The 24,662-nt window shown below is 39.1% G+C and overlaps 1 protein-coding gene across 7 annotated transcripts in view; it reads right to left on the reverse strand.

Annotated features, from left to right (window-relative positions):
• sanbr (SANT and BTB domain regulator of CSR) overlaps positions 1-24,662 on the reverse strand; it is a 51,798-nt gene that overhangs the window by 18,147 nt on the left and 8,989 nt on the right. For 6 of the 7 annotated variants that reach the window (XM_062970125.1, XM_016997573.2, XM_003227765.4 and 3 more), the window contains 10 exons: positions 22,496-22,653; positions 19,589-19,775; positions 17,377-17,470; positions 11,358-11,596; positions 7,972-8,030; positions 5,927-6,087; positions 5,445-5,531; positions 5,241-5,351; positions 3,079-3,202; positions 1,174-1,326 (listed from right to left, as the gene is read on the reverse strand). In XM_062970125.1, coding sequence (XP_062826195.1) covers positions 1,174-1,326; positions 3,079-3,202; positions 5,241-5,351; positions 5,445-5,531; positions 5,927-6,087; positions 7,972-8,030; positions 11,358-11,596; positions 17,377-17,470; positions 19,589-19,775; positions 22,496-22,645 — 1,365 coding nt within the window. In that variant the 5' untranslated portion in view covers positions 22,646-22,653. The remainder of the gene's footprint in view (positions 1-1,173; positions 1,327-3,078; positions 3,203-5,240; positions 5,352-5,444; positions 5,532-5,926; positions 6,088-7,971; positions 8,031-11,357; positions 11,597-17,376; positions 17,471-19,588; positions 19,776-22,495; positions 22,654-24,662) is intronic. The other variant, XM_062970132.1, reaches the window with a different exon arrangement.

Below are 24,662 nucleotides of genomic sequence, written 5' to 3' on the forward strand. Positions count from 1 at the left end.
TTGGAAGAGACTATAAGAGCCATCCAGTCCAATTCTCATCCCTTTTAAAAAAATAGTTTTTATTGAATTTAACATTTTCCATACAATAATCACTTTTATCACATAGCAGATATATATAATACAATACTTGCATTGTTCTTTTATATCTACTGTTGATTTATATCTACTATTATGTTAACATTTGTCCATCTACATTTCTTCACCACTGTGTATCTCCCCTCCCATCCCGAGCCACTTCTTATGTATTGTCTAACCAAAATTTCATTTCTTCCTGAGGCGGTAGCCCTCCATCCCTTCTTTGGAGTTCTCAATAAATTTCCCCCATACATCCTCAAAATCATTTTTTCCCCATATCCCTCTTTTAACTTTTAATTTGCATGTTAGCTTATCATTTATTGCCAATTTCCATACTTCCTTATACCATTCTTCAATCTGAACATTTATTACTTTTCTCCAATTCCTTGCTATAAGCAATCTTGCTATTGTCAATAAATTTGTTATTGTTTCTTTTTATTTTTTATCCATCTTATTGTTATTATAAATTGATAATAATGCAATACTAGGACGTCTTTCCAGGTTGATGTTCATTATATCCTCTATCTCTTTGAATACTTTATGCCAAAATTTCCTTACATATTTACAATGCCACCACATATGTATATATGTTCCCACTTCCTGACAGCCTCTCCAGCAATTTTTCGGATGGTTTTTATTAATATTTGACATTTTTAATGGCGTTAAATACCATTTCCAAATTATCTTATAATAATTTTCTTTGACTCTTATTGATAATTTTTTCAAATGCCTTTGTTTCCACAATTGCGACCATTCCATTTCATTTATTTTCATCTCTAACTCCCTCTCCCATATTTCCTTAAGCATTATATTTTTTCTCTCTCCTTTTATTCCACACAATATCCTATAGATTCTACCAGTTACACCTTTTATTTTTTTTATAGTCATCTGTATCCCTTCCATTTTGTATTATTTGTTCAAATTGGTTAGGTTCCTTCCCCTCTTTATTCAATCCTCATCCCTTGTGCAGGAACACACAATCAAAGCACTCCTGACATATGGCCATCCAGCTTCTGCTTAAAAAAAGCTCCAGAGAAGGAAACCCCACCACACTTCCACTCAACTCAAATTTTTATGCTTTCTCCCATCTGTACATACCTTTGGAAGAGGCGCAGGATCAAATCTGAGAACCTTTTGGTTACAGCAGGGATATACTCCGGTGCCGGTGGAACCGAGAGAACTTGCTATTCCAGGGTAAAGCACAGGTTGAGGGTGGTATTGGCAATGCGAGAATTCGGTGCACAGGAAGGTCTGTAATGATAACCCCAATTGCAAGATGATTAAAAAAGGGGGTAACAGCAGGCATGTGCCAACTTCGGCCTGTTATGAATAACATATCAATAACTTCGGAGCATAGGTTCTTTTTATTGCAGTTTCAGTCTGAGAGGTATAGCAGAACTTTTACAGAACAACATTAGACATACAGACATATACCTAGAGAGATCAGGCAGGCCCCTACCCTCCTCTCCTTCCGGAAGAGCTTAAAAACCTGGCTGTTTCAAAAGGCCTTCGATGTTTAGTTGTTGCTGGATTGATCTATCTGTCCATTCCATAATAGTCCCATTGTTGTTGTCTTGCCATTTTATACCGCACTTTATTGTCCAACTGTGAAATTTCCTTTTCCCATTTCGTATCACTCTGCATTTCGCCTGGGATCTACGAATTAGTCTCCTGTTTTTAACACTATATTCTGCTTGTTGATTTTAATGATTGTTTTTATTGATGTTGATGTTTTTTACTGGGATAATTGTTTTATTGCTTTGTTACTGTTTTGTTTGTTTTATCGGGCCTGGCCCCATGTAAGCCGCCCCGAGTCCCTTCGGGGAGATGGGGCGGGGTATAAAAATAAAGTTGTTGTTGTTGTTATTATTATTATTATTATTATTATTATTATTATTATTATTATTATTATTATTCACAAACAACCTACAGTGACATTGGCTAACAAACAGACAAAGGGGGGTTACGTTTTCACTCAGCATTCACACACAACATGCATTCATCTTCATGCACACATCCAAATATTACCATATCTTTCTCCCTTCTTGGAGAAGCACCTGCTTAGGCCAGACTCAGCTTCCACTGCTGCCTGCCAAGACATCAATATTTCCAGAACTCCAAAACTTCAAAACTCCAAAAAGAACATCTCAAAAACGCACTCTTTTCTCTTCCCATGAGAAAAGGAGGAAAGTGACCAGAATCCTGCTTTCCCATAGCAGATCTGACACATACACTATCTCTCTCCTTCCCAATGGAGCAGAGCATAGCATCTCTATCTGTCACAATCTCTGAATTGTCATAACGTCATTTATATAGCAATATTTTGCAGATGTTGTCCCAAAGTTGTAAATGAATGATAGATAGACGTCTTCCATCCTGGCATATCCTGGACCAGATGTTGATTTCTCTTGATTGGTGTTGGTAACGCCATAAGCCTTGTGTTAACTTCCTTCTTAACAGTGGTAAACATTTCCTTATTTATTTATTTATTTACATCATTTTTACCCCGTCTTTCTCCCCGGGGGGACTCAAGGCGGCTTACAATACCTTAACTTGTGGTAAACATTTCTCTTATCATTGTCACAGTTCTTATCACAGTTTACCAGGCAGATCAACAATTTCAGGTCTCATTAGCAGGTTTTAATTACAATTCAGCAAGCAGGCGGTTAATAATTGTAGGCTTTAGTCTACAGACTGGTGTCTTCAAATTTACTAACTCACATTCATTCCTCTCATTCACACCCACATATCTTATCTGCATATTTCATTTGATCTTGTTACAGGCCCTCCGGGTGTGTTGGACTTCAGCTCCTACAATTCCTAACAGCCGGTTTCTTGCCAGCATCATCTCAATTGATTTACCTATTCCCTCTTCCCAAAAGTCTCTCAAAATGTTCAAAATATGAAAGCTTCCACTATATATATATATATATATATATATATATATATATATATATATAGCCTGTAGTGGTAAAGAAGATTCCCCCCCCCCCAAACACTCACTTGATTACATCGCGAACACGTCAGAGAATTAATTGTCCCCCAAAGGCGCCAGTAGACGTCTCGCCAAGACTTCAACTCCTCAAAAAGGCTCAGCAAGTACTCATGGACATCCCAAGATTTATCTCTGTACACAAAGAGCAACACAGGGTCAGGCAGATCCAAATGTTGGTTCTAACCAGACAGCTGATTAAATTCTTGCAGCGAGCTTTCGTTATAATTCTTTTTAGATGTACAGTAGAGTCTCACTTATCCAACATTCTGGATTAACCAACACATTTTTGTAGTCAATGTTTTCAATACATCGTGATATTTTGGTGCTAAATTTGTAAATACAGTAATTACTACATAGCATTACTGCGTATTGAACTACTTTTTCTGTCAAATTTGTTGTATAACATGATGTTTTGGTGCTTAATTTGTAAAATCATAACCTAATTTGATGTTTAATAGGCTTTTCCTTAATCCCTCCTTATTATCCAACATATTTGCTTATCCAACGTTCTGTTGGCCCATTTATGTTGGATAAGTGAGACTCTACTGTATTTTGTTTTAATCTCTTTCGACTGCTTAGGTCGAAACATTCAAATAATTACATGCATATACACATCTCTACATGACACTCAACATCAGTTTTAAAAATTAGGCCTTGGATTCAAACCTGGAATAATGAAGAAGCTGTTTGTGCTATATTTCCCCCCAAATAAGCCTGAGTCTTATATTAATTTCGGGGAGAAAAATTGGGGAAATTTAGTTCCAAAAGTGCTTATTTTCAGATAATCTCTTCTTTTTTCATGTACAGCAATCTACATTTATTCAATTATTAGTGTACAGAAATTTCTCGTCTAAAGATACCCACTTAGGTATTTACAAATACTTTTTAAATGGTTGGTGTATGTCTTTCGGGCTGTGTGGCCATGTTCCAGAAGTATTCTCTCCTGACGTTTCGCCCACATCTATGGCAGGCATCCTCAGAGGTTGTGAGGTATTTTTAAATGCCTTCATCTATTTTTAATTGTTTTGAGTTTGCTGTTCAAATTGTTAAACCCAAAGAGGTTCCTTATAATACAGGGGTTCTTTACAGTTCAAAACTTTCTTGTTTCATCTGTATTATTATTTTTAAAATGTTTCATTGAACATTTCCAATTTTTTTCCTCACAAAAGGGGGTGGGGATGGGAAAGTCAGACAAAGCCAAAGAAGGTGGTGGGAATGGGGTTATTGCTAGTGAATTAAGTCTTTACAACAACTATCTAATTATAATGTATATTAACATTTATTTAAAGTATTAATGTCAATAATATTATTTGTTTATATTTAATTGTATAGGGGGCCGGGCTTAACAGAGCAAGCTAACCAATGTGCTGTAGAAAAATCCTGTTGATCAAAAGGTCAGCAGTTCAAGCCTGGGTTGGGGTTGAGCACCCCCATTAGCCCCAGCTCATCTGCCCGCCTAGCAGGTCAAAAGCAGAAATGCAAGTAGATGAATAGGTACCACTTTTAGCGGGGAGGTAATAAAGGCGCCCTTAAAAGGACATTGATTGAAGGAAAGCTCCTCAGCATTGAAGATGGAGCGACAGCACCCCCCGTGGCCGGAGTTGAGCACAGCCTCCAAGATGCCAGAAACAAGATGCAAAAAAATGCTTTTACCTCTGTTGTGTTGTCTGTCCTTGTTAATTGTATAATTGGAATTGAATGTTTGCCGTATGTGTGTTCTGTGAGCTACTCTGGGTCCCCTTCAGGGTGAGAAGGGTGGAGTATAAATACTGTAAATGAATATATTGATATTATTATATTTTAATTCAATATGTACGTTGTGTGTTGCGATGGACATACTACCAGTAAGTGCATCCATCTGGCTGACAATCATTAATTGGAACTTATTTTTGGGAGAGGGCTTATATTATGAGCATCCTGAAAAATAGTTTATTTTATTTCCAGTCAGGTCTCATTTTTTGGGAAATATGGTTATGATCTTGGTCAAGTTCCACTCTCTCAGCCTCAGAGGGAGGCAAAGGTGTCCTCCTTTGAACAAACCTTCCCAAGAAAACCCCATGATAGCATCATTTTAGTATCTCATAACTAGAAGGCAAACAGCAACTTTGCCTATGAAAAGGAACCTACAACCACACCCTGAAGAGCTCTGACAACTGAATTTATAAGGCACCTTATGTGGACATAGATAATATTTCCATGCTGATCTACGTTAATCTTTCCAGGGACACATGGTATTCTTCTTTCGGTGTCCTTGATAAGAAGTTTCTTACATAAACAGCACCTGGTAAAAAATACAATAAAAGTTATATCTTCAGACTTATGGAAATGCAAAAGGAAAATTACATGAAGGCAAATATATGTCTACTTCCTTTACCTGTACAGAGTTGCAGCACTTCCTGGGGAATCTGGGTTCTGGTATTCTGGATCAAATAACCGCTCGATCTTCTTACAGAAAAGCTTGCTGCCAATAGTAAACAAAAGTGTATTGTAAATGCAAGCAACTAACTAAATCACTAAACTTTGTTTTGTGAATTGATGTTTCAGTTGTTTGGTCTTTAATTTTTACTAGACAATAATTCAGTTATGATAAGTCATGCAAACAATCTACAGTGGATGTATAACAAGCATGGGCAAACTTCGGCCCTCCAGGTGTTTTGGACTTCAACTCCCACCATTCCTAACAGCCTACGGCTGTTAGGAATGGTGGGAGTTGAAGTCCAAAACACCTGGAGGACCGAAGTTTGCCCATGCCTGATCTAGAGAGTCCTACAAACATTTCTGGGAATAAAAGAGGGTATTTTTTAGAAGCATGGATAAAAAATAGTGGATATTTAATCCACTGCTAACATACTGTACCTCTTAAATTTATCTCTCTTGTCCTTCACTTCCTCCAGTTCGTTATGTGTGAAAAGGTCTGCGATGCGAGTTAGGAGGTTAGCATTGATGCAGTTCATGTTGCACGGCGTGGCTACAATTGCGCTCATGTTCTTGTGGCAGTAATTAATGCATTTTTCCACCTGGGGACACAGACATATAGGATGTAATCTACGTGATAACCACAGAGACCTCTTTTGCACTATGTTGTCTTTGCGTTTTTTAAAAAGAGTTTCAACTAGATCTAAAATTTATAGGTAATAGCTGAGAATGTCACACATTCTTTAATACGAGGGTTATCCAGAAAGTAGATTACGTTTTGGAATTAAAAATGAACAAAGTATAGGAGAAAACATTTACCATATGCAGTTGAAAGCCATACCCAAATATCACTTTTCAACATAGTTACCATTCAAATCTAGGCACTTATCATCGCGATGAATGAGCTTGGCAACTCCTTCCCCACAAAACTTTGCCACTTGCGTCCTCAACACAGCATTTTGGCGACAATGCGCAGCTGCGGGAAGGGTGACCAGCTGGTTGAGGACGCAGAGTTTTGTGGGGAAGGAGTTGACAAGCTCATTCATCGCTATGATAAGTGCCTAGATTTGAATGGCAACTATGTTGAGAAGTGGTATTTGGGTGTGGCTTTCAACTGCCTATGGCAAATGTTTTCTGATATACTTTGTTCATTTTTAATTCCAAAATGTAATCTACTTTCTGGACAACCCTCGTATCAAAGCAGGACACCTCTTCCCGCTGTCATTTTCAAACAGTGAGTTAGTGACTGTAAAAGACAATAAGAGACCATAGGAGCAATAGGAGAATGATAATATTTTATCTAAAACTGAAATGAAAAATTAGGAGAGTGAGGATGTATTTATACAATGGAATTAATTTACCAAATGATTCTAATGTTGTTGTTAATCATATTGGCATGTTTTTGGAGGGAATTTTGATATTTTCCCAAATTTCAGGAGCTGGGCTTTAGCACAGCAGGTTAAACCACCAGCTGCAATAAATCTTGTCAGTTGAGAGGTTGACAGTTCGAAGTCTGGGTCAGGGTGAGCTCCTGACCTTTAGCCCAGTTTCCACCTACCACCTATTTAGCTAAATGTGAGTAGATAAATACGGACCTCTTAAAAGTGGGGCGGTATTAAGGCACCCATAAAGAAATGCCGGGCGATTCAATCAAAAAAGGGGGAAATTATGAACAAAGCTTTTCAACAGGGAAATGGAGCAACAGCACGCACACCCCCCCCCCCCCCCGGCCGCTGCCATGGCCAGAACCGAGTCCAAGTCTCCAAGAAGCCGAGGATGGGAAAAAACCTATATATACCTCTATCTATGTTCAATTGTCTGTCTTGTCTGTTTATAAAACACCACTGAATGTTTGCTGCATATGTATGTTCTGTGATCTGCCCTGAGTCCCCTTCAGGGTGAGAAGGGCGGAATATAAATACTGTAAATAAATAATAATAAATATTTCCTGCAACATTTGAATTTGGTCAAAGCAATGCGAGGTTTACTCAGCCAATCCTAAAAAACTTAAGCTATATTTTGTACTAACCAATCCTAGCTAGATAATGTTCACACAACTGAACAACATATAGTGCTTCTCGGAAAGCATTAGCTACTATGATACCACAATTGGAGGCCCAACTGGTGATGATATTGGTTTCAGCATAGCACAAACTGTTTTAACTTATCAAACTGTTGAAGTGTGATCAAGCAACAAGACACCTATTATCAACAAAATGGAGAGAATGAGATGAGAACAGCCACAATAATCCAACGTATACAAATTTAGAGGGTAAGAATATAACATTCCTGCATGAGGGCAGAGTCAGTCTTTAAGCATTGATGTAAGCACTCATGGTCATCCTCCTAGATTAAAAAATGGGATAGAAAACCAAGTAAGCTCTGGTTTACTTGATGTCCTATCTCACAATATCCAAGCTGCCTCCAGGATTAGGTTCCTGTGACCACACACCTCCAAGCGCTCAGGAATTTTGTTGTATACTCACTAATGAATCCATCTTTAAGAACTCAGAGGAAATGAGAATTGAAATGACATTGCTCGGTTCTAAAGACAGAAATGAGAGAACAAAAGTGAAAAGGATTATTAGATTAATTTTGCAATATCTTGCTTTATTTTGTAAAAGGAAACACTACAAGAGATTCTTTGCATTACATTCCATAAACAAGGAAAAGGAGGAAGCTTGAGAATTTGGTTTGGTGCTTCTACAGAAGAAAATTTACTGAAAAATCTTACTATTTACCATTTGGGTCTAAGGGATTATCTGTGCTATTTCCATTTTTTTGATCAACATTCTAGCCAGAAAGACTGGGTTCGCCCTAAAGTAACTTCAAAATGACTTTTTGAGTGGAAAGATCAATAGGAGGAAGATAATATTTTACCTAAAAATGAAATGAAAAATTAAGAGGCTGAAGATGTATCTACACTGTAGAATCAATGCAGTTTAACATCAGTTTGATTGCCATGGCTGAGTAATAGGGAACAATGGGGTTGTCATTTTAGAAGATCTTTAGCTCACTTTATCAATGAGGTCTGGGCATAACATCAAACTACAGCTCCCATGATGCCAAAGCATTGACTCGTGGCAGTTAAATAATGTCAAGATGTATTAATTCTAGAGTATTAGATGCATCCTCAGTTCACAAATTTTAAGCAAGGTCCACAAATAGATGCTATTACAATGTGGAATTTAAGAGGGAAGTTTCGGAGTTTGGGAAAATCATCTGAAAGGGAATTTCATGCTTTGATAGAGGAAAAGGTATAAATATTGTGGGCAAATGGCCATCCGGATGTTGCTGGGATATTCCCATCAATTCTAATCAAGCCCAATGTATCAATAGAAATTATGGGAAAATTGGTAGCAACATTTGATTCGCTACGGTCATATAGCTCTGCTTTAAACAACAAAAAGGTTAAACTCCTGAAAGTATTTTCCAATCCAAATGGATATGTTCCATTTCAGACAACTGCAAATTATATAACACAAGCAAACAAGTATTTTTCATCAGATATAAGTTTAGGTCATTCCAATAGTTTTTTTTGCACTGAATTCAGATCTGTTTATTTGTTTTCTCTATCATGCATAGTTTTCGCAATGAAGCTAATCAAATAATGAATAAATTTACACACTGATATCAATAATGACTGCTTTTGTGTTTTGTACCCTATCATTAATCCTACATAATTAATTATATGCCTGCCTAAGTAAGTTGCCTATGCCAGGATATTGTCTTCCTCCAGCCAGGAGTAGGTCTAGGTCAGGGGTCCTCAAACTTTTAAAGCAGAGGGCCGGTCCACAATCCTTTAGACTGTTGAGGGGCCGAATTATCATTTGAAAAAAATACGAACAAATTCCTATGCACACCGCATATGTCTTATTTGTAGTGCAAAACAACAACAATGAAAAAACAATGCAATATTTAAAAATGAAAACAATTTTAACCAACATAAACCTATCAGGATTTCAATGGAAAGTGTGGGCCTGCTACTGGCCAATGAGATAGTCATGTTAATTAGGATTGTTGTTGTTGTGTGCCTTCAAGTCATTTCAGACTTTGGGCGAGCCTAAGTCTAAAATTATTTATTTATTTATTTACTACATTTATATCCCACCCTTCTCACCCCGAAGGGGACTCAGAGCAGCTGTATGTACATACAACATATTATATTATTAGCATTAAAGCCTTGCGACTTGAAGGTTAGGTTGCTGACCTGAAGGCTGCCAGGTTCAAATCCCACCCGGGGAGAGCATGGATGAGCTCCGTCTATCAGCTCCAGCTTCATGCGGGGACATGAGAGAAGCCTCCCACAAGGATGGTAAAACATCAAAATATCTGGGCGTCCCCTGGGCAACGTCCTTGCAGACGGCCAATTCTCTCACACCAGAAGCAACTCAGGTTGCTCCTGACACGAAAAGAATAAATAAATTATTCGCATAGCACAATATTAGCATTATATATTACTATATTGAACTATACCACTATACTGTAATATTATATGTAGTATATAACATATAATTAATATTATTATATGGTATTATTATTAGTATTATATTGTATAACATTATAATATTTTATCAATATTATATGTATATACAATATATTATATTATTAAAACTGATATAAAAATATTATATTATAAAACTGAGGGTGGGGGCCAGGTAAAGGATCTTGGAGGGCCACATCCGGCCCCCGGGCCTTAGTTTGGGGACCCCTGGTCTAGGTGATTGCAACCCTGTTGCGCGATACACAACGACCAATAGGAACTTGATTGAGTAATAGCTTATTACTGATGGTGTAATGCTGAGTAAGCAGATATATTTATATATAACTTGCTGCAGACTAGATACTTTACCTTCAGTTTTGTCTGGGACAACATTCAAGTGACTTTGTGAAAACTTTCTTGGTAATCACAGGTCTCCAGCATACAAAGAAAGAGTCCAGAATCTGCTTTGTGCTTACCAGAAACTGGGTTGTAACATGTCACTGAAAATGCATTTCTTGCACTCCCACCTGAAATTCTTTCCTGAAAATCTTGGCATGGTGAGCAATGAGCAGGGAGAACGCTTCCACCAAGATATTCAGTTGATGAAGCGGTGCTACCAAGGTTTGTACCATGCAAGCATGATGGGAGACTACCGTGAAAATCAGAAAATCATATACGCCAGAAAATCATCTGCAAAACATTTCTGATCAAACATAGATAGCTTAAGTCTACTGACTGACATTGGAACTTGCTGGCACCCTGCAGTTGTACCATTTATATTTGATTACTCTGGATTGGATTGTAATTTGTTTAGATTCTATTGGTATCAGTGTGTAAATGTATTTATTATTCGATTAGCCTCAAAAACTACACGTGATAGAGAAAAAAATAAACACAGATCTGAATTCAGCACAAAAAGCTCTATAAGAATGATCTAAAATTATATCTGATGAAAAATACTTGTTGGCTTGTGTTCCACAAATATGATGCAAAGTGTGCAGACTTTACAGTAGTCCGCTGTAATGTACCATTCGTCATATTTTTAAAAGTTGACATGAGGGAAAAAAAGACATATTTAAAATAGGCATAAAAATTATTTAAACTGTACTACTCTCATTTCTGATGATGACAAAGTTTGATTTTGTTGACTTGGGTAATTAGACTTCTTTTACAAAAACAACCTAGGTCTATTCAACACTGTGGAGGAAAGCTGCAGGAAAAGGATCAGTTTCGTACTACATGATCCTTTGGGAGCAAATCCCGTGAAAGGAAAATTACCTTCCAAAGCTTTTTTTTTTTTTTTTTTTGCATAAAGACTTCTCGTTTGATGTAGAAGTCAGGCTTTTCTAATAATGAATTTGTGACAAAAAGGAATAGGTTTTCTTTTACCTAAGGTGGGTATTTCATGCACCTCATACTCCTTAGTGTTCCTTTTAACATATCTTATCAACCAGTTAAAGATGTGAACGTCACAGTGAACTGAAATGTCCACCTCTTCCCAGCGCTGGGCATCCACAGACAGATATTCAGCAAAGTACTTCATTTCAGAAATCAACAGATCTCGTGGGCAAACAAAATCCTCCTTCAGATTTTTTGCTTCATCACATACATGGATCACCATATTTGGCCTTTATTTGAAAAGAAAAGAAAAATAAATCAAAGGAAAGAACATCACAGCAGCTTATCAACAATAAATTAAAATGATTGTCTTTCAATGCCAAGCTCAGTTCCAATGCTATGGAAAATATAATGCCTCAAACAGAAATATATGCAACATGCATGTTTAAGCTAAAGCTATAATATTGCTCAGCAAAGGAAATTAAAGCTGAATTAAAAATCAAGCTGAATACTGGTAGCAATATAATGGCGGTATTTGATCAATGGTGCATATACGCTAACAAGGCGAATACACTGATGGAGAAGAGAAAAGGTCAAAATATGGCACTGGGGACATAATTTAGCCTCCGAAGTATATTCAACTCAAATTACATAAGTGAACCTGATTACTAGATGTTTTGTTTGCCTGAAGAGAATTTTGGGAGAAGCTCATAAACAACCACCAAATGGGAGTATGAAGAAGCAAAATTAACCCAAATTCCCAGTCAAAATATGTATGTATTACCCTGCCCAATGGATAAAATGAGCTTGGCTCATTTGTTTAGAATTTTTAGTCAATGAATTAACTCTGATCTATCTACTGCCTAGGGATGAAATAGCAGAGATGGCAGCAGCAGTCAAGGGATAGAGTGAGTGAATGGAGACAGGAAAAGAACTGGGATTTAAGCCACAGACTAGGAAGATCCTCTCAGAATAAGAAGACAAATTGCTGAGAGGCAGCGGATATGCACACTGAGAAATAAAGGGGTAGGTTTTGTATATATAAGTGATTCACAGCCTTTTTTTGACCAGAGCCCACTTTGGCCAGGGCCCACTTGACCAGGAACGACTTTGACCAGGGACTACTCTCCAACATTAGTACCAAATGGGTTATGAATCTGGTTTTGGTCAACCTTTTGGTTTAGTTATTTGGGGTGGTGATTCAGAAAATTGAATTGGAGAGACCCCATCAGCTCTAGTTTCTGATACAGAAGATATGCTATCCAGTAGTTGCCATCTACTCACCTTCAGAAAACCATATTTGATCATCTAGAGCTGACATGGTCTATCCAATGCAATGGTCAGGTCTGAGGAAAGGAGCAAAAATAAATAAATAAGATAAAGAGGAAGGAGGTTCATGGACAGATTTTCGTTCTCACGACCCACTGCTGGGCCATGGCCCACAGGTTGAGAACCACTGGTATTATATGTTCTCCAAAGGCCAGGCCTACTCATCTCAATAAACCTCATGTTCAGTTGCTAACTAGTTTTATCAGACACTTGCATACACATATAATTCCAATACCATTTCCTAACCGAACAAGAAAGGTTCCTGTAGATACTCACAGAGACTATAAATATAAAACTTAAAAATAAAAAAGTGTGTGGGCAATGCCAGGTTACTAAACAAGACTTCCAGAGGAGGCTTTATTGTCAAAACACTGAGGGCTAGCAAAAACAGGAGAAGATCTGCAAAATAAGCAGTTATGCAAAGGGCCTTTAATTGCGTTTGTCAGAAGTAGAATGAGGCAAGTCCATGCTATCTGTTATGTATGTACAAATATGCTGCATTATTTAAATAATGCATGTATTTTATGTACTGCATAACCACAATCTTACATCAACAATAGTGATGACCAAGGAGAAAGAATAAAATTGTGTGTATATTCTGCAGTGCTGTTTCCTGTAATAATGTGTGACTTGCCCAGTGGGTTTATACTAACTCAGCTGAGATATGAATCCTGGTTTCTAGAGTCACAGTCCAATTCTCAAATTACAACAGCACATTGGCTCTATTTACTGCAGCAATAGATATATTTACTGCAATTTATTGCAAGCCCTTACTAGATCAAACCATGGCATCATTAGGATTTGTGTTAAGTGTTGCTTCATCAGTTGATTCAATGAGTCTACTCAAGATTAGCAAATTGCATTTAGGCCTACATTTACACTCTCTAGAGCAGGCATGGTCAAACTTCGATCCTCCAGGTGTTTTGGACTTCAATGCCCACAATTCAGAATTGAGTTGAACTCCAAAACACCTGGAGGGACGAAGTTTGCTCATATCTTCTCAAGAACCTTTCTTGCAAGGAGTTTAGGACAATATATACAGTATTAGTCTCCTCCACACCCAACCCATTTTATCCTGACAATCTTCCAAACAAGTAGTTTGGGCTTAGAGAAAGACTGGCCCAAGTTTACCCAATGCAGTGGTTCTCAACCTGTGGGTCCCTAGGTGTTTTGGTCTACAACTCCCAGAAATTTCAGCCAGTTTACCAGCTGTTAGGATTTCTGGGAGTTGAAGGCCCAAACATCTGAGGACCCACAGATTGAGAACCACCAACCTAGTGAATGGCATAGCTGAATGGAGATGTGAACCCCAGTTTCTACAGTCCTAGCTTAACTGTCCACAAAAGCCAAGCTTGGAATTATTTTTTGCACTATGGCTCCCAGAATCCCCAACTAGTATTGTCCATGGCCCTCTGGCTAGGGGGGTGGTGGTTCTGTGAGCTCTTGCATATTTTACAGCAACCTCCCCTCACTCATTTGCTATAAAGCTGTAGCTAAGACAAAAAGACAAAAGGCTTATGCTCCTAAAGAAGGATGAAGAAGCTGACACTAAATTGCAGTTGAAGTTGGAGCTGTTTGGTATACCTTGTGACCCAAAACACATCACAGTCATTTCTACTGTATGGTAAAGTAAGGGTATTTTTGTTTATTAATCCCACTTAAATCATGCTCCATACACAAAGATCACTTGCATGCAAACTATCTCTTTAATTTCAAGGTGGGAATGTGGATTTCCACACAGGTAATATTTCATGCATCTGACCTCTCTCATCATGTAGAACTGTTATGTTTTGTGTAAGAGTTGCTGACTTTCAGAAAGCTTTCACAAATTACCAGCTCTCTTCTGTAAAGGTTGAACATCCCTGATCCAGAAATCTGGAATACTTTAAACTCATCCACAGGGGTGGCTGAGACAGTGAGACCTCTACTTTCTGATGGTTTGGTGTACACAAACCTTATTTCGTGCACAAAATTATTTAAATAATGAGTTTATAATTACCTTTAGCTAAGGTGTATATGGAATATAAGTTAATGTTATGTTTAGACTTGGGTTCCATCTCCAAGGTATTTCATTACCTATATGCAAGTATCCTAAATTTGGGGAAAAAGTTAAAATATAGAACATTTCTAGTCCCAAACATTTCAGATAAGGGGTGCTCGATCTGTAACAATCTATCTGAGCCAGAACCTTGAACACTGCAGAGGATTTAGGGGCATCTTCTACCAGGCAAACAGCTTCTGTGATAACTGGGAGGGAAAGGTAAGCCCACGTAAACTCAAAATGTCAATTTGTCAAAAAGTGTCATTCTGGCAAGGGAGGAAACAGCAGAATAAAGACAAAAAAATAACATTGCTGCCCATGCCTTTTGTTTGTTGTTGTGTGACTTTCAAGGTAGTTTCTGACTTATAGTGGCCCTAAGGCAAACCTATTGCTAGGTTTTCTTGGCAAGATTTGTTCAGAGGTTTACCATTGCCTTCCTATGAGTTTGTGACTCAAGCAAGGTGGGTTTTCATGGTCAAGTGGGAGTTTGAAGCCTTATCTCCAGAATCATAGTCCAACAATCAAACCACTACAAGCAATAGTTCTCAATCTGTAGGTCCCTAGGCGTTTTGGCCTACAACTCCCAAAAATCCCAGCCAGTTTACCAGCTGTTAGGATTTCTGGAAGTTGAAGCCCAAAACATCTGGGGACCTACAGCTTGAGAACCACTGCACTACACCATCCTCACTAAATAATTATTTTTACTTGTGAAATTAGAGCACCAGCTGCATTGATTCTCGAGATGTCAGCTCTGGCTACAGTGACACACACCTTGATTGCATCCGATTAGTACTACTGTTAGAGGACACTCTACATGGGGCTGCTTTTGAAAAATGTTGGAAAACTAGAAAGCCCAAAATGCTAGGGCCGGAATGCTGACCAGAGTCATAGAATCATAGAATCATAGAATAGTAGAGTTGGAAGAGATCTCATGGGCCATCCAGTCCAACCCCCTGCCAAGTAGCAGGAAATCGCATTCAAAGCATCCCTGACAGATGGCCATCCAGCCTCTGCTTAAAAGCCTCCAAAGAAGGAGCCTCCACCACAGTCCGTGGCAGAGAGTTCCACTGCCGAACAGCCCTCACTGTGAGGAAGTTCTTCCTAATGTTCAGGTGGAATCTCCTTTCCTGTAGTTTGAAGCCATTGTTCCGCGTCCTAGTCTCCAGGGCAGCAGAAAACAAGCTTGCTCCCTCCTCCTTATAACTTCCTCTCTCATCTTGATACATGGCCCTCATCATGTCTCCTCTCAGCCTTCTCTTCTGCAGGCTAAACATGCCCAGTTCTTTAAGCCGCTCCTCATAGGGCTTGTTATCCAAACCCTTGATCATTTTAGTTGCCCTCCTCTGGACACATTCCAGCTTGTCAACATCTCCCTTAAATTGCAGTGCCCAGAACTGGACACAGTGTGATTCCAGGTGTGGTCTGACCAAGGCAGAATAGAGGGGGAGCATGACTTCTCTGGATCTAGATGCTATACCCCTATTTATTTATATATTTATATCAGTTATAGGGAGCATATAATTCCCTTTCTGATTGCCTATTGGTTCAATTTCCAGGCACAATTCAAATTGCTGGTCATAACCTTCAAAGCCCTATACAGCTTGGGTCCAGACTACCTGAAAGGCTGTATCTCTTGACATGAACCTGCCAGAGCTTTAGGATCCACAGAGGAAGGCTTTCCCTTGGCCCTGGCACCACCAAAGTCTCGCCTGCTGAGGACAAAAGTGAGAGCCTTTTCAGTGGCCCTTCCTTAAGAGGTGAGGCTGGCCCCCTCCTTGCTTTCTTTTCACCGGCATGGAAAAACATTCCTGTTCAAGCAGGCTTTTAGCAAGTAAGCAGGGGAGCTTTTTATGTAGCTATTTTACTCTTTCACAACTTTTAAAATGTGTTTTAATACAGCTTTATATAGTTTAAATTATTTCATTGATTATTGTGAATATTTTTACATTGTTTAGGAAGCCACCTTGGATCCCAATCTGGCAGAAAGACTGCATTAAAATTCAACATACACATGGCTCTCATCCCTTTTTAAAACTGACAACTGACATCTGTCAGGGGTACTTTGTGTTTTTACTGCATGGCAGGGGGTTGGACTAGATGGCCCATGTGGTCTCTTTCAACTCTGTTATTCCATTATTTTATTAACAGCTTGCCAGCTTGTGGAAAGCGAAGAGGAATAGGCAGTTGTGTGTACAGTTTTCTACATTCACCCACACACTGATGTTATTATCCACAACAGACAAAGTGAAAATCTGACATAATCTTGAAGAATGGATACCAACATATGTCACCCCATCCACTGCAAGATGTCAGGCAAATTCCTAGTTGTAAGGTTAATAATTTACCTCCAAAATGCGTCTGAATTCATCGGAACTCTGGGAAGTTCAATATTTGAATACATTTCGAACTGGAATCAATTCTAGTTCTGGAGGAGGACTTGCAAACTTTAATGCATTGGGATTTTCTAATCCTGATCATAATAAATGTTTATAGGGACAAAAAAGCACATCTAATTAACGGCTATGTGTGCTCAATTACTATTTTCAAGAAGATTCACAAAACTCTCTCCATATATAGTCCTTCATCCCACAAGAAAAATCCCACAAAATGTAGTCATAAGTTAGGTTTAAAATGTACAACAAACAGGTGTCAATTTTTGATTTAGCTATCTTTCCTGAAACAAATCAGCCATCTTCCTACCCTTGTGTTTCATCAGCATTTTCTCCACCTTTATGTGCAGGGCATTTCTCACTTTCTGAAGAGCAACTCCTTGAGGAAGCTACACCTGGCCTTCCTTAAACACAAGCAGGAGAAAAAGCATTAAGACATAAGCTTTTCATACATATCTGGCATATAGTAGCCCTATATCCAGAGGCACAAGAAATAACTTTACTACGGTCTTCATTAAACTCCCAATCTGATTGCCATAATTTCTATACAGAATGTTCTCGCTTGGTAGTTACGTCGTTCCAAGTCATATCTGGCTGAGGATAATGGGAGTTGTAGCTCCACACATCATAAAGATGTCAGATTAGGGAAAGTTACATACATTTTTTTAAAAAAAACCAAGCCAGCCAAGGTGGAAATGAAGGAAGTGAGGAACTAAATCTTTACAGTTGCAGGAAACTTGTACACACTTGAATGCACACACAAGCACACGTACACACACAAGGGAAGGAAAGCCATTATAATTCTATGTAAAACTCTGTTGCTAGCATTGTATTCCATTTTCTCTAATGCACCATCCGAGAACACATTGGCACTGGCATCACACTGGCAAACACATACACTTCTTAAGTTGTCCAGCCAGGCAACAAAAGCATGAAGTAAAACCCAGGGAGACTTAACAGCTAACACCACCTTCCCACACTGCAACTTCTCACAATGCCAGCTTCTTACTAAAAAAGAAAAGCCAGGACAGAGAATGTAAATACCTTAGTTGTGTGCATTTTCTTGGGGGCCCATCTCTCCTTCCCTATTAACATAATTTCAACCCTGAGTAAGTAACGCTAGATGTAGCATCAGTCAGTGGAGACAAAATTCAAGAACTTTCGACTCTAATGTATGTAGAAAAAAATGGAAATAACTCTGTACTGCATTTTATTACATACTGGGGTCAGTCAATGCCATTATTGTCCTAACTAGAGGCCCACAGTCGATATTTCAGTTGTTAAATTTCCAGTGCACAAAACCTTCCTTTTACCCCAGTTTACTTCAACAACAGATCCCAAATGAATTCCTTAAATTCCTGATGCCAGTCATTTCTTTCTCTTTTTCATATTTTACCAGTGTGCTGCCTTCCCATTGTCTTCACCCTGTCTCTTTCACCAGCCGTTTATCTGGCTTAGGACACTGTCATTCTTTGGCTCTTCTTTCATTCTCCTCCTAAGCTTGTGCACATGATGTTTGGGGACAAGGTTAGTAGGATAGTTTGGGGTCTGGAAATTTTACCTTTTTGGGACAGCAACTCCCACAATCCCCTAATCACCACAACCACTGGCAGGAAGAATTAAAATTCCCCCACAACACTTTGTACCTGGTCTGTTGTATCTTGCAAAATGCTTTCAGTCAAACACTAGATACTCTCATACTGCCACTGGCATGTCCTGCCTTTCCTTGCCTTTCTGGAGATTCCTTTATTAGAAGATGGGTGGAGTTCAGGGCCCCAGAATAAGTTTAATGAAAGAGTTCTATGACTTGTTCTTCTCGTGGTACTATGATAACAGGCCAGCTTTCCCCAACTATCAGCCTGGAAATGATATAATTTTGTCCCAATAGTGGGACTCATAACTGAACAACATCTGCCATCCTGCATGTTTCCCAAACTGTATTACAAAATTAAGTTTGCAAACAGATTTCACTGATGCTTGGTTATAATAAATCACACTTTGGGTGCCACAGGACTAGGTTTTTTAAACAGATAGATTGTGGTTGTTGTGTGTCTTTAAATAATTTCCAACCTATGATGATCCTAAAGCGAGCTTACCAATGGGTTTTCTTGTTTTGGAATTGCTGAGAGAGTGTGGCTGGCCCAAGATCACACTGTAGTTGGGATTTGAACCGTGGTCTTTAGAGCCGCGGTCCAATACTCAAACCACTACAGCACTCTTGTTCTAGATATTAATATTAGGCATACTTTTGACAGATTGGGTGTATCAGCCGTTCCTAAAGGCATCAATATTGATTTGCTTATTTTAAGAGCTATGTTGCTTCAAGAAGGGCTGTACAAGACTCACATGTATGGTTTTCAACAAAATCAAAATACCCTTGTTAAAAAATAACAATACAATTTACACCTTAAAAAGCAAAAAGGCCAGTTAGTGGTAAAAATCTAAATTTATAAAACATACAAATGTATAATGCAAAAATGCATGCTTCATGAACACAACAGAAGAGCCATGCAAAAGCATACCATTTCCAGAAATTGCATCTTTTTCACTAGGTAGTTCTTGTAACTCTTCCTGGGCATCAAGAAGTGATGATCTGATATAACTAGCTAGTGTTTCCACAGGGCTCCCACCACTTGCCATTAGTGGACTGTACTGGTTATCCACAGGCGAACTTCCACGGCTCTTCAGTTCATCAAACCGTTTAGCACACTGCGTGGGGGGAAACAGAAGAGTTTTCAGTTATATCTCTTACCGAAGGTATGACTGACAGAAATGTCAGGAATGCCTGAATCACTGTACTCTCTAGGAATCTAAAAATGGCGTTTTACTGGACTGGCGATTAAGAACTTGAGCTTGGCTCCAAATGTTTTTATGTGTGAGCCCAGGAATATAAAGGTCTTTATAATATTACTGTGAAAGACTGTTTTTTTCTCAGTCCAAAATATTTGCACCACTTCATTCTGACAGCAAAATGTGTATTTCTAAATATATATGTATACTAGCTGTGCCTGGCCACGCGTTGCTGTGGCGTTGTCTGGTGGTGTTGGTGAGAAATTGTTGAGGTAGTGGTGGTATTGAATGTCTGTTGTATGGTTGTCTTTATGTTTAGTATGCACACTGAAGTGGATTATATGGCAGTGTGGAGTCAAGATAATCCAGTTCAAAGCAGATAATATAAGATTCTAAATGTGTGGAAGGGCCTGTGTGGAAGGGCCTTGAGTCTACACTGCCATATAATCCAGTTCAAATCTGATAATCTGTGGAAGAGGCCTAAGTGAGGCCTAACTGTGCCTGTCCCCTGGGCTGAGGAGGTTGCTAGGAGACCAAGTGGGTGGAACTTAGCCTTCAAACTGGCAGCAATTGGATAAAAACTATTATTCCTCTCCCTGTAATTAGGACTTTATTTTTCTTTTCTTTTTGCTGTATCAACCTAGAGCCATGAATGATGGGTTGTGTTGTCAAATTTCGAGGTTGGGGGGCCTGTAGTTTTGTTGTTTTGTCCGCTGCCCTGATGCCATCACTCTTTTATATATATAGATTAACTCTAAATCATTGGTCCATGAGATCCACTTTTATTTCTTCTGACTAACTGTTGCTCTCCAAAATTTCAGGAAGATTGCTTCTCCTCCACCTCCCTAAGACTGCCAACCAGAAAATATTCAACAGAAGTACCTGGGGATTAACCAAGGGGTTGGTTTAAACTCTGGTCTGCTAGTAAAACTGAATTACATGTGTGTCACCAACATGAAATGTTTGGAAAGTTCTGGTCTATATTATTGTTAGATGCCTTATAAAGGTAAGTAAGGGTTCCCCCTGACGTTAAGTCCAGTCATGTCTGACTCTGGGGGTTGGTGCTCATCTCCATTTCTAAGCTGAAGAGCCAGCGTTGTCCATAGACACCTCCAAGATCATGTGGTCGGCATGACCGCATGGAGCACTGTTACCTTCCCGCCGGAGCGGTACCTATTGATCTACTCACATTGGCATGTTTTCGAACTGCTAGGTTGGCAGAAGCTGGAGTTAACAGCGGGCGCTCACTCCGCTCCCAGGGTTTGAACCTGGGACCTTTTGGTCTGCAAGTTCAGCAGCTCAGTGCTTTAACACACTTCACCTAAAACCAACAAAAATCTATATCCTACATACATTAGGTCAGGGTGTAAGGAAGAGAACTGGCTAGCTAGCTAGCATTTCCACAGAGCTCCCACCACTGGCCATTTGAGACTTGTTTCTTGCCTCAAACACTTTATGAGACATAAATATTTGTGCTTCTCGTGTGTACCAGAGTGAAGTTGGGCAGGCGACAAGGCAGCAACTACAGGAAAGTTTAAGGCTTTGTGTGGAAGTCTTCCATCTGTGGTGGAAGCTGATTAACATGAGGCCCCATCAGGTGTTATTATAAGAATCTCAATAAATTCACAGATATGGAGGAAGGGTGCCATTGGATTTCCATCCTCAAGAAAGGAATGACCACAGCATCAAACAAATCCTGTCATCACCTTTGTCACATGCACTTTTGGCCAGGAACAAAGGTAAATAAGGAACTCTGTTTCCAGAATAATCCTTTATAGCGCCATGACTTTCTAGCACTCCATAAACATATACTTCAAGGCGGGGATTAGTGATGCCACGGTGGATTAGATCTATTTCATTCTCATCCATCCTTCTGAGAATCAAGACAGAAGCTTAGAAAGTATGGAAGCATGTTAAGGAAGGGTCAATGGAAGCCTCATATTATTACTGTTGTTGTAATCAATACCAGCAGCACAACAGATCATCTAAATCACAAAAGGCTTAAAACCAGCTTGGTTTGAGAAAGCACCAGCCTCTATTACACATTATCTGATGGCTTTCCACTTCAGTCTTTGATTCTGGTTATGTCAATTACTGCACAGCAATATGCAATAATTAGTAAACTTCTACCAGAAGCTGACCATAGAGTTGTGCTGGAGGACAAGGAGAGAAGAATACTTTTCTAGGAATCCCTAGGATCTCCAGTACAAGGTGACTATAGATTCACACTGAAGGGACCTAGAAATTCCTAGAAAGATGTTCTCTCGGGGGTTTTAAATCATGGTTTTTCGGGTTTTGTAGGGACCTTGTGCTTTTAACCGTAGCAAATGGCTAACTGCATAATTTAGTAGGCAATTTACTGAATAATTCAGTAAACAAAACAAAAGGTGGGGAGAACATTTTATATTTGGACAATAAGCCAGAGACTCACCTTCCCCTTCCTTTCACCTCAGAACATGACAAATTTTGGTGCTGTGATGTAGGCAATACTATTGTTAAGAGTTCTGTCATTATAATGTTTTCTTATATGCAATGGGTTTAAGATTCAAAATCAGTTTCAAGGTAACTAGTAGGCAACCTCCGTAGCTCACACGGCTTACCAGCCTATAGTTTCTGTCCCCAGAATTCAAAAACCTTACCTCTTTGGATGAATAGCCTGGCACGAGTCTTGCCACACTGTCCCAGTTGATAGGTTGAGGAACCCCAAATAAAGAGTAGAGGATCATATCCAAAACCATTTGATTGTTGTCATATGGAAAGTTATTGTTCTCTGAATACCCACGGCTCATTTTTGGCACTTGAAAGGAAAAGACACAAAAGAGGAATGAATATGCACTCCGCTTAAAGACCTCTGGTTTGCCTCAACTAGACACTATATTTGTTTATCTGTGCCTTCAAGTCTGGGGAACCCATTAATTAAAAAAGGTAAAGGTTTCCCCTGACGTTAAGTCCAGTCATGTCTCACTCTGGGGGTTGGTGCTCATCTCCATTTCTAAGCCGAAGAACCGGCGTTGTCCGTAGACACCTCCAAGATCATGTGGCCAGCATGGCTGCATGGAGCGCCGTTACCTTCCCGCCGGAGCGATACCTATTGATGTACTCACATTGGCATGTTTTCGAACTGCTAGGTTGGCAGAAGCTGGAGCTAACAGCGGTCACTCACGCTGCTCCCGGGGTTTGAACCTGGGACCTTTCGGTCTGCAAGTTCAGCAGCTCAGTGCTTAAACACACTTCGCTACCAGGGCTTAATTACATAAGGTTTTTTAAAGAAAGGAATACTCAGAGATTATTTTGCTAGTTCCTTCCTCTGACACGTAGCCTGCACAACCTGGTATCCTTTGGCAGTCTCCCTTCCATGTACTTACCAGGGCTGACCCTCTTAGCTTCCTAAATCTGACAGAATCTGGTGCCTTTAGTGTCCATTAATTGACATTGCTACATAATTCCTAAACAAAAAGATGTTCTATAATGGACATTTCTTTATATAAGACAGCAACCTATTACTGTACATGTTCTACTGACAAATACACAAGCAGATGATCACATAAGCAGAGTACAATATCGCCAAAACACATATATCAAATTACATACTTCAAAGACTAAATCATGATACTAATCAAAATTGACTGGGTAGGCCTGCTGGAAGAGAGAGGTCTTTACCTATGTCTTAAATGTGGACACCTCGTTAGCTGTCAGAATATACACAGATTGTGTTACAAATAGGTGTTATGGCCATTGATCAGGCTGTCAAAAAGAGCAAATAAACCCCCAGGATGCCTTGGCCAGCTTCTTATGACATTCACACATGATTGTCTGATTCTTCTTCTGATTCTCTTTAAACTTAAACTGTTCTGTTTACATCCATTTCTTCAATCCCTCCCTCCCTGTGATAAATATTTATGTGCGCTTCCCTCCAGGTCTTAAACCCCACCTATGTACAACTAAATTACCCATTTGGGAAAACATTCACAGTAATTAAGAAACAATATGTTCCTTTTGTTAATTCCCTGTTGCCAAAAGGAATTTGCCATAGGCAAAGCCAAATATGGACTCATCCTCAGAACGGAAGGGAGTAGCGCAGGCAGAAAGTTTGGAAACAAGCAAACATTTGTCCTGCAATTCTGCTAAACCAAAGCTTCACACAAACAGTTATTGTCTGAACTTGTTAAGACAGTCATGGTTGTGAACCCAATCTACTCACATCGTGCTTTCTAGGATTGATCACACTAGCACAATAGAATATGAACAAATCTATATTCAATGGTAAACCAATTAAGCAGGCAAATCCTGCAGCATGAATCATACAAAAAAGGAGGATGTGAAATATCTGATGGATCCTGGTGAATCCATTAAAGTTTGGTGTGGAGAGTAACTGAACAGAAAAAGAGGGTTAAGTGTTTACCTTGGTATTTATTTCCATATTCTGAAGAAAGAAAAATATGAAATAACTTGTTCAATTCGTTATGTTTATATGCAAATGGTAGTTGGGTACAGGCAGTCCCCAAGTTATGAACAAGACAGGTTCTGTAGGTTTGATCTTAGGTTGAATTTATATGTAAGTTAGAACAGGTATATTTTAAGTGTACTTCATACACATCTATGGTGTTGGTTTTGCTTTCTGTCCCTGTGATAATTGGATTTTGAAAAATTTGGCTTCTTGTGGAAACAACTTCAGTGGAGACACCTTTTCCTCATGATAACCCTACCAGGAGCAAGTTTCCCTTCCAAGGAGTAGATTTATCTCACTTCCTGTTGACTCACCCCGTTCTTAACTATGAGTCATTTCTAAGTCAGATGTTTGTAACT

Source organism: Anolis carolinensis, chromosome 1, assembly GCF_035594765.1.
Source record: "Anolis carolinensis isolate JA03-04 chromosome 1, rAnoCar3.1.pri, whole genome shotgun sequence".
In the NCBI taxonomy this organism is placed as follows: Eukaryota; Metazoa; Chordata; class Lepidosauria; order Squamata; family Dactyloidae; genus Anolis; species Anolis carolinensis.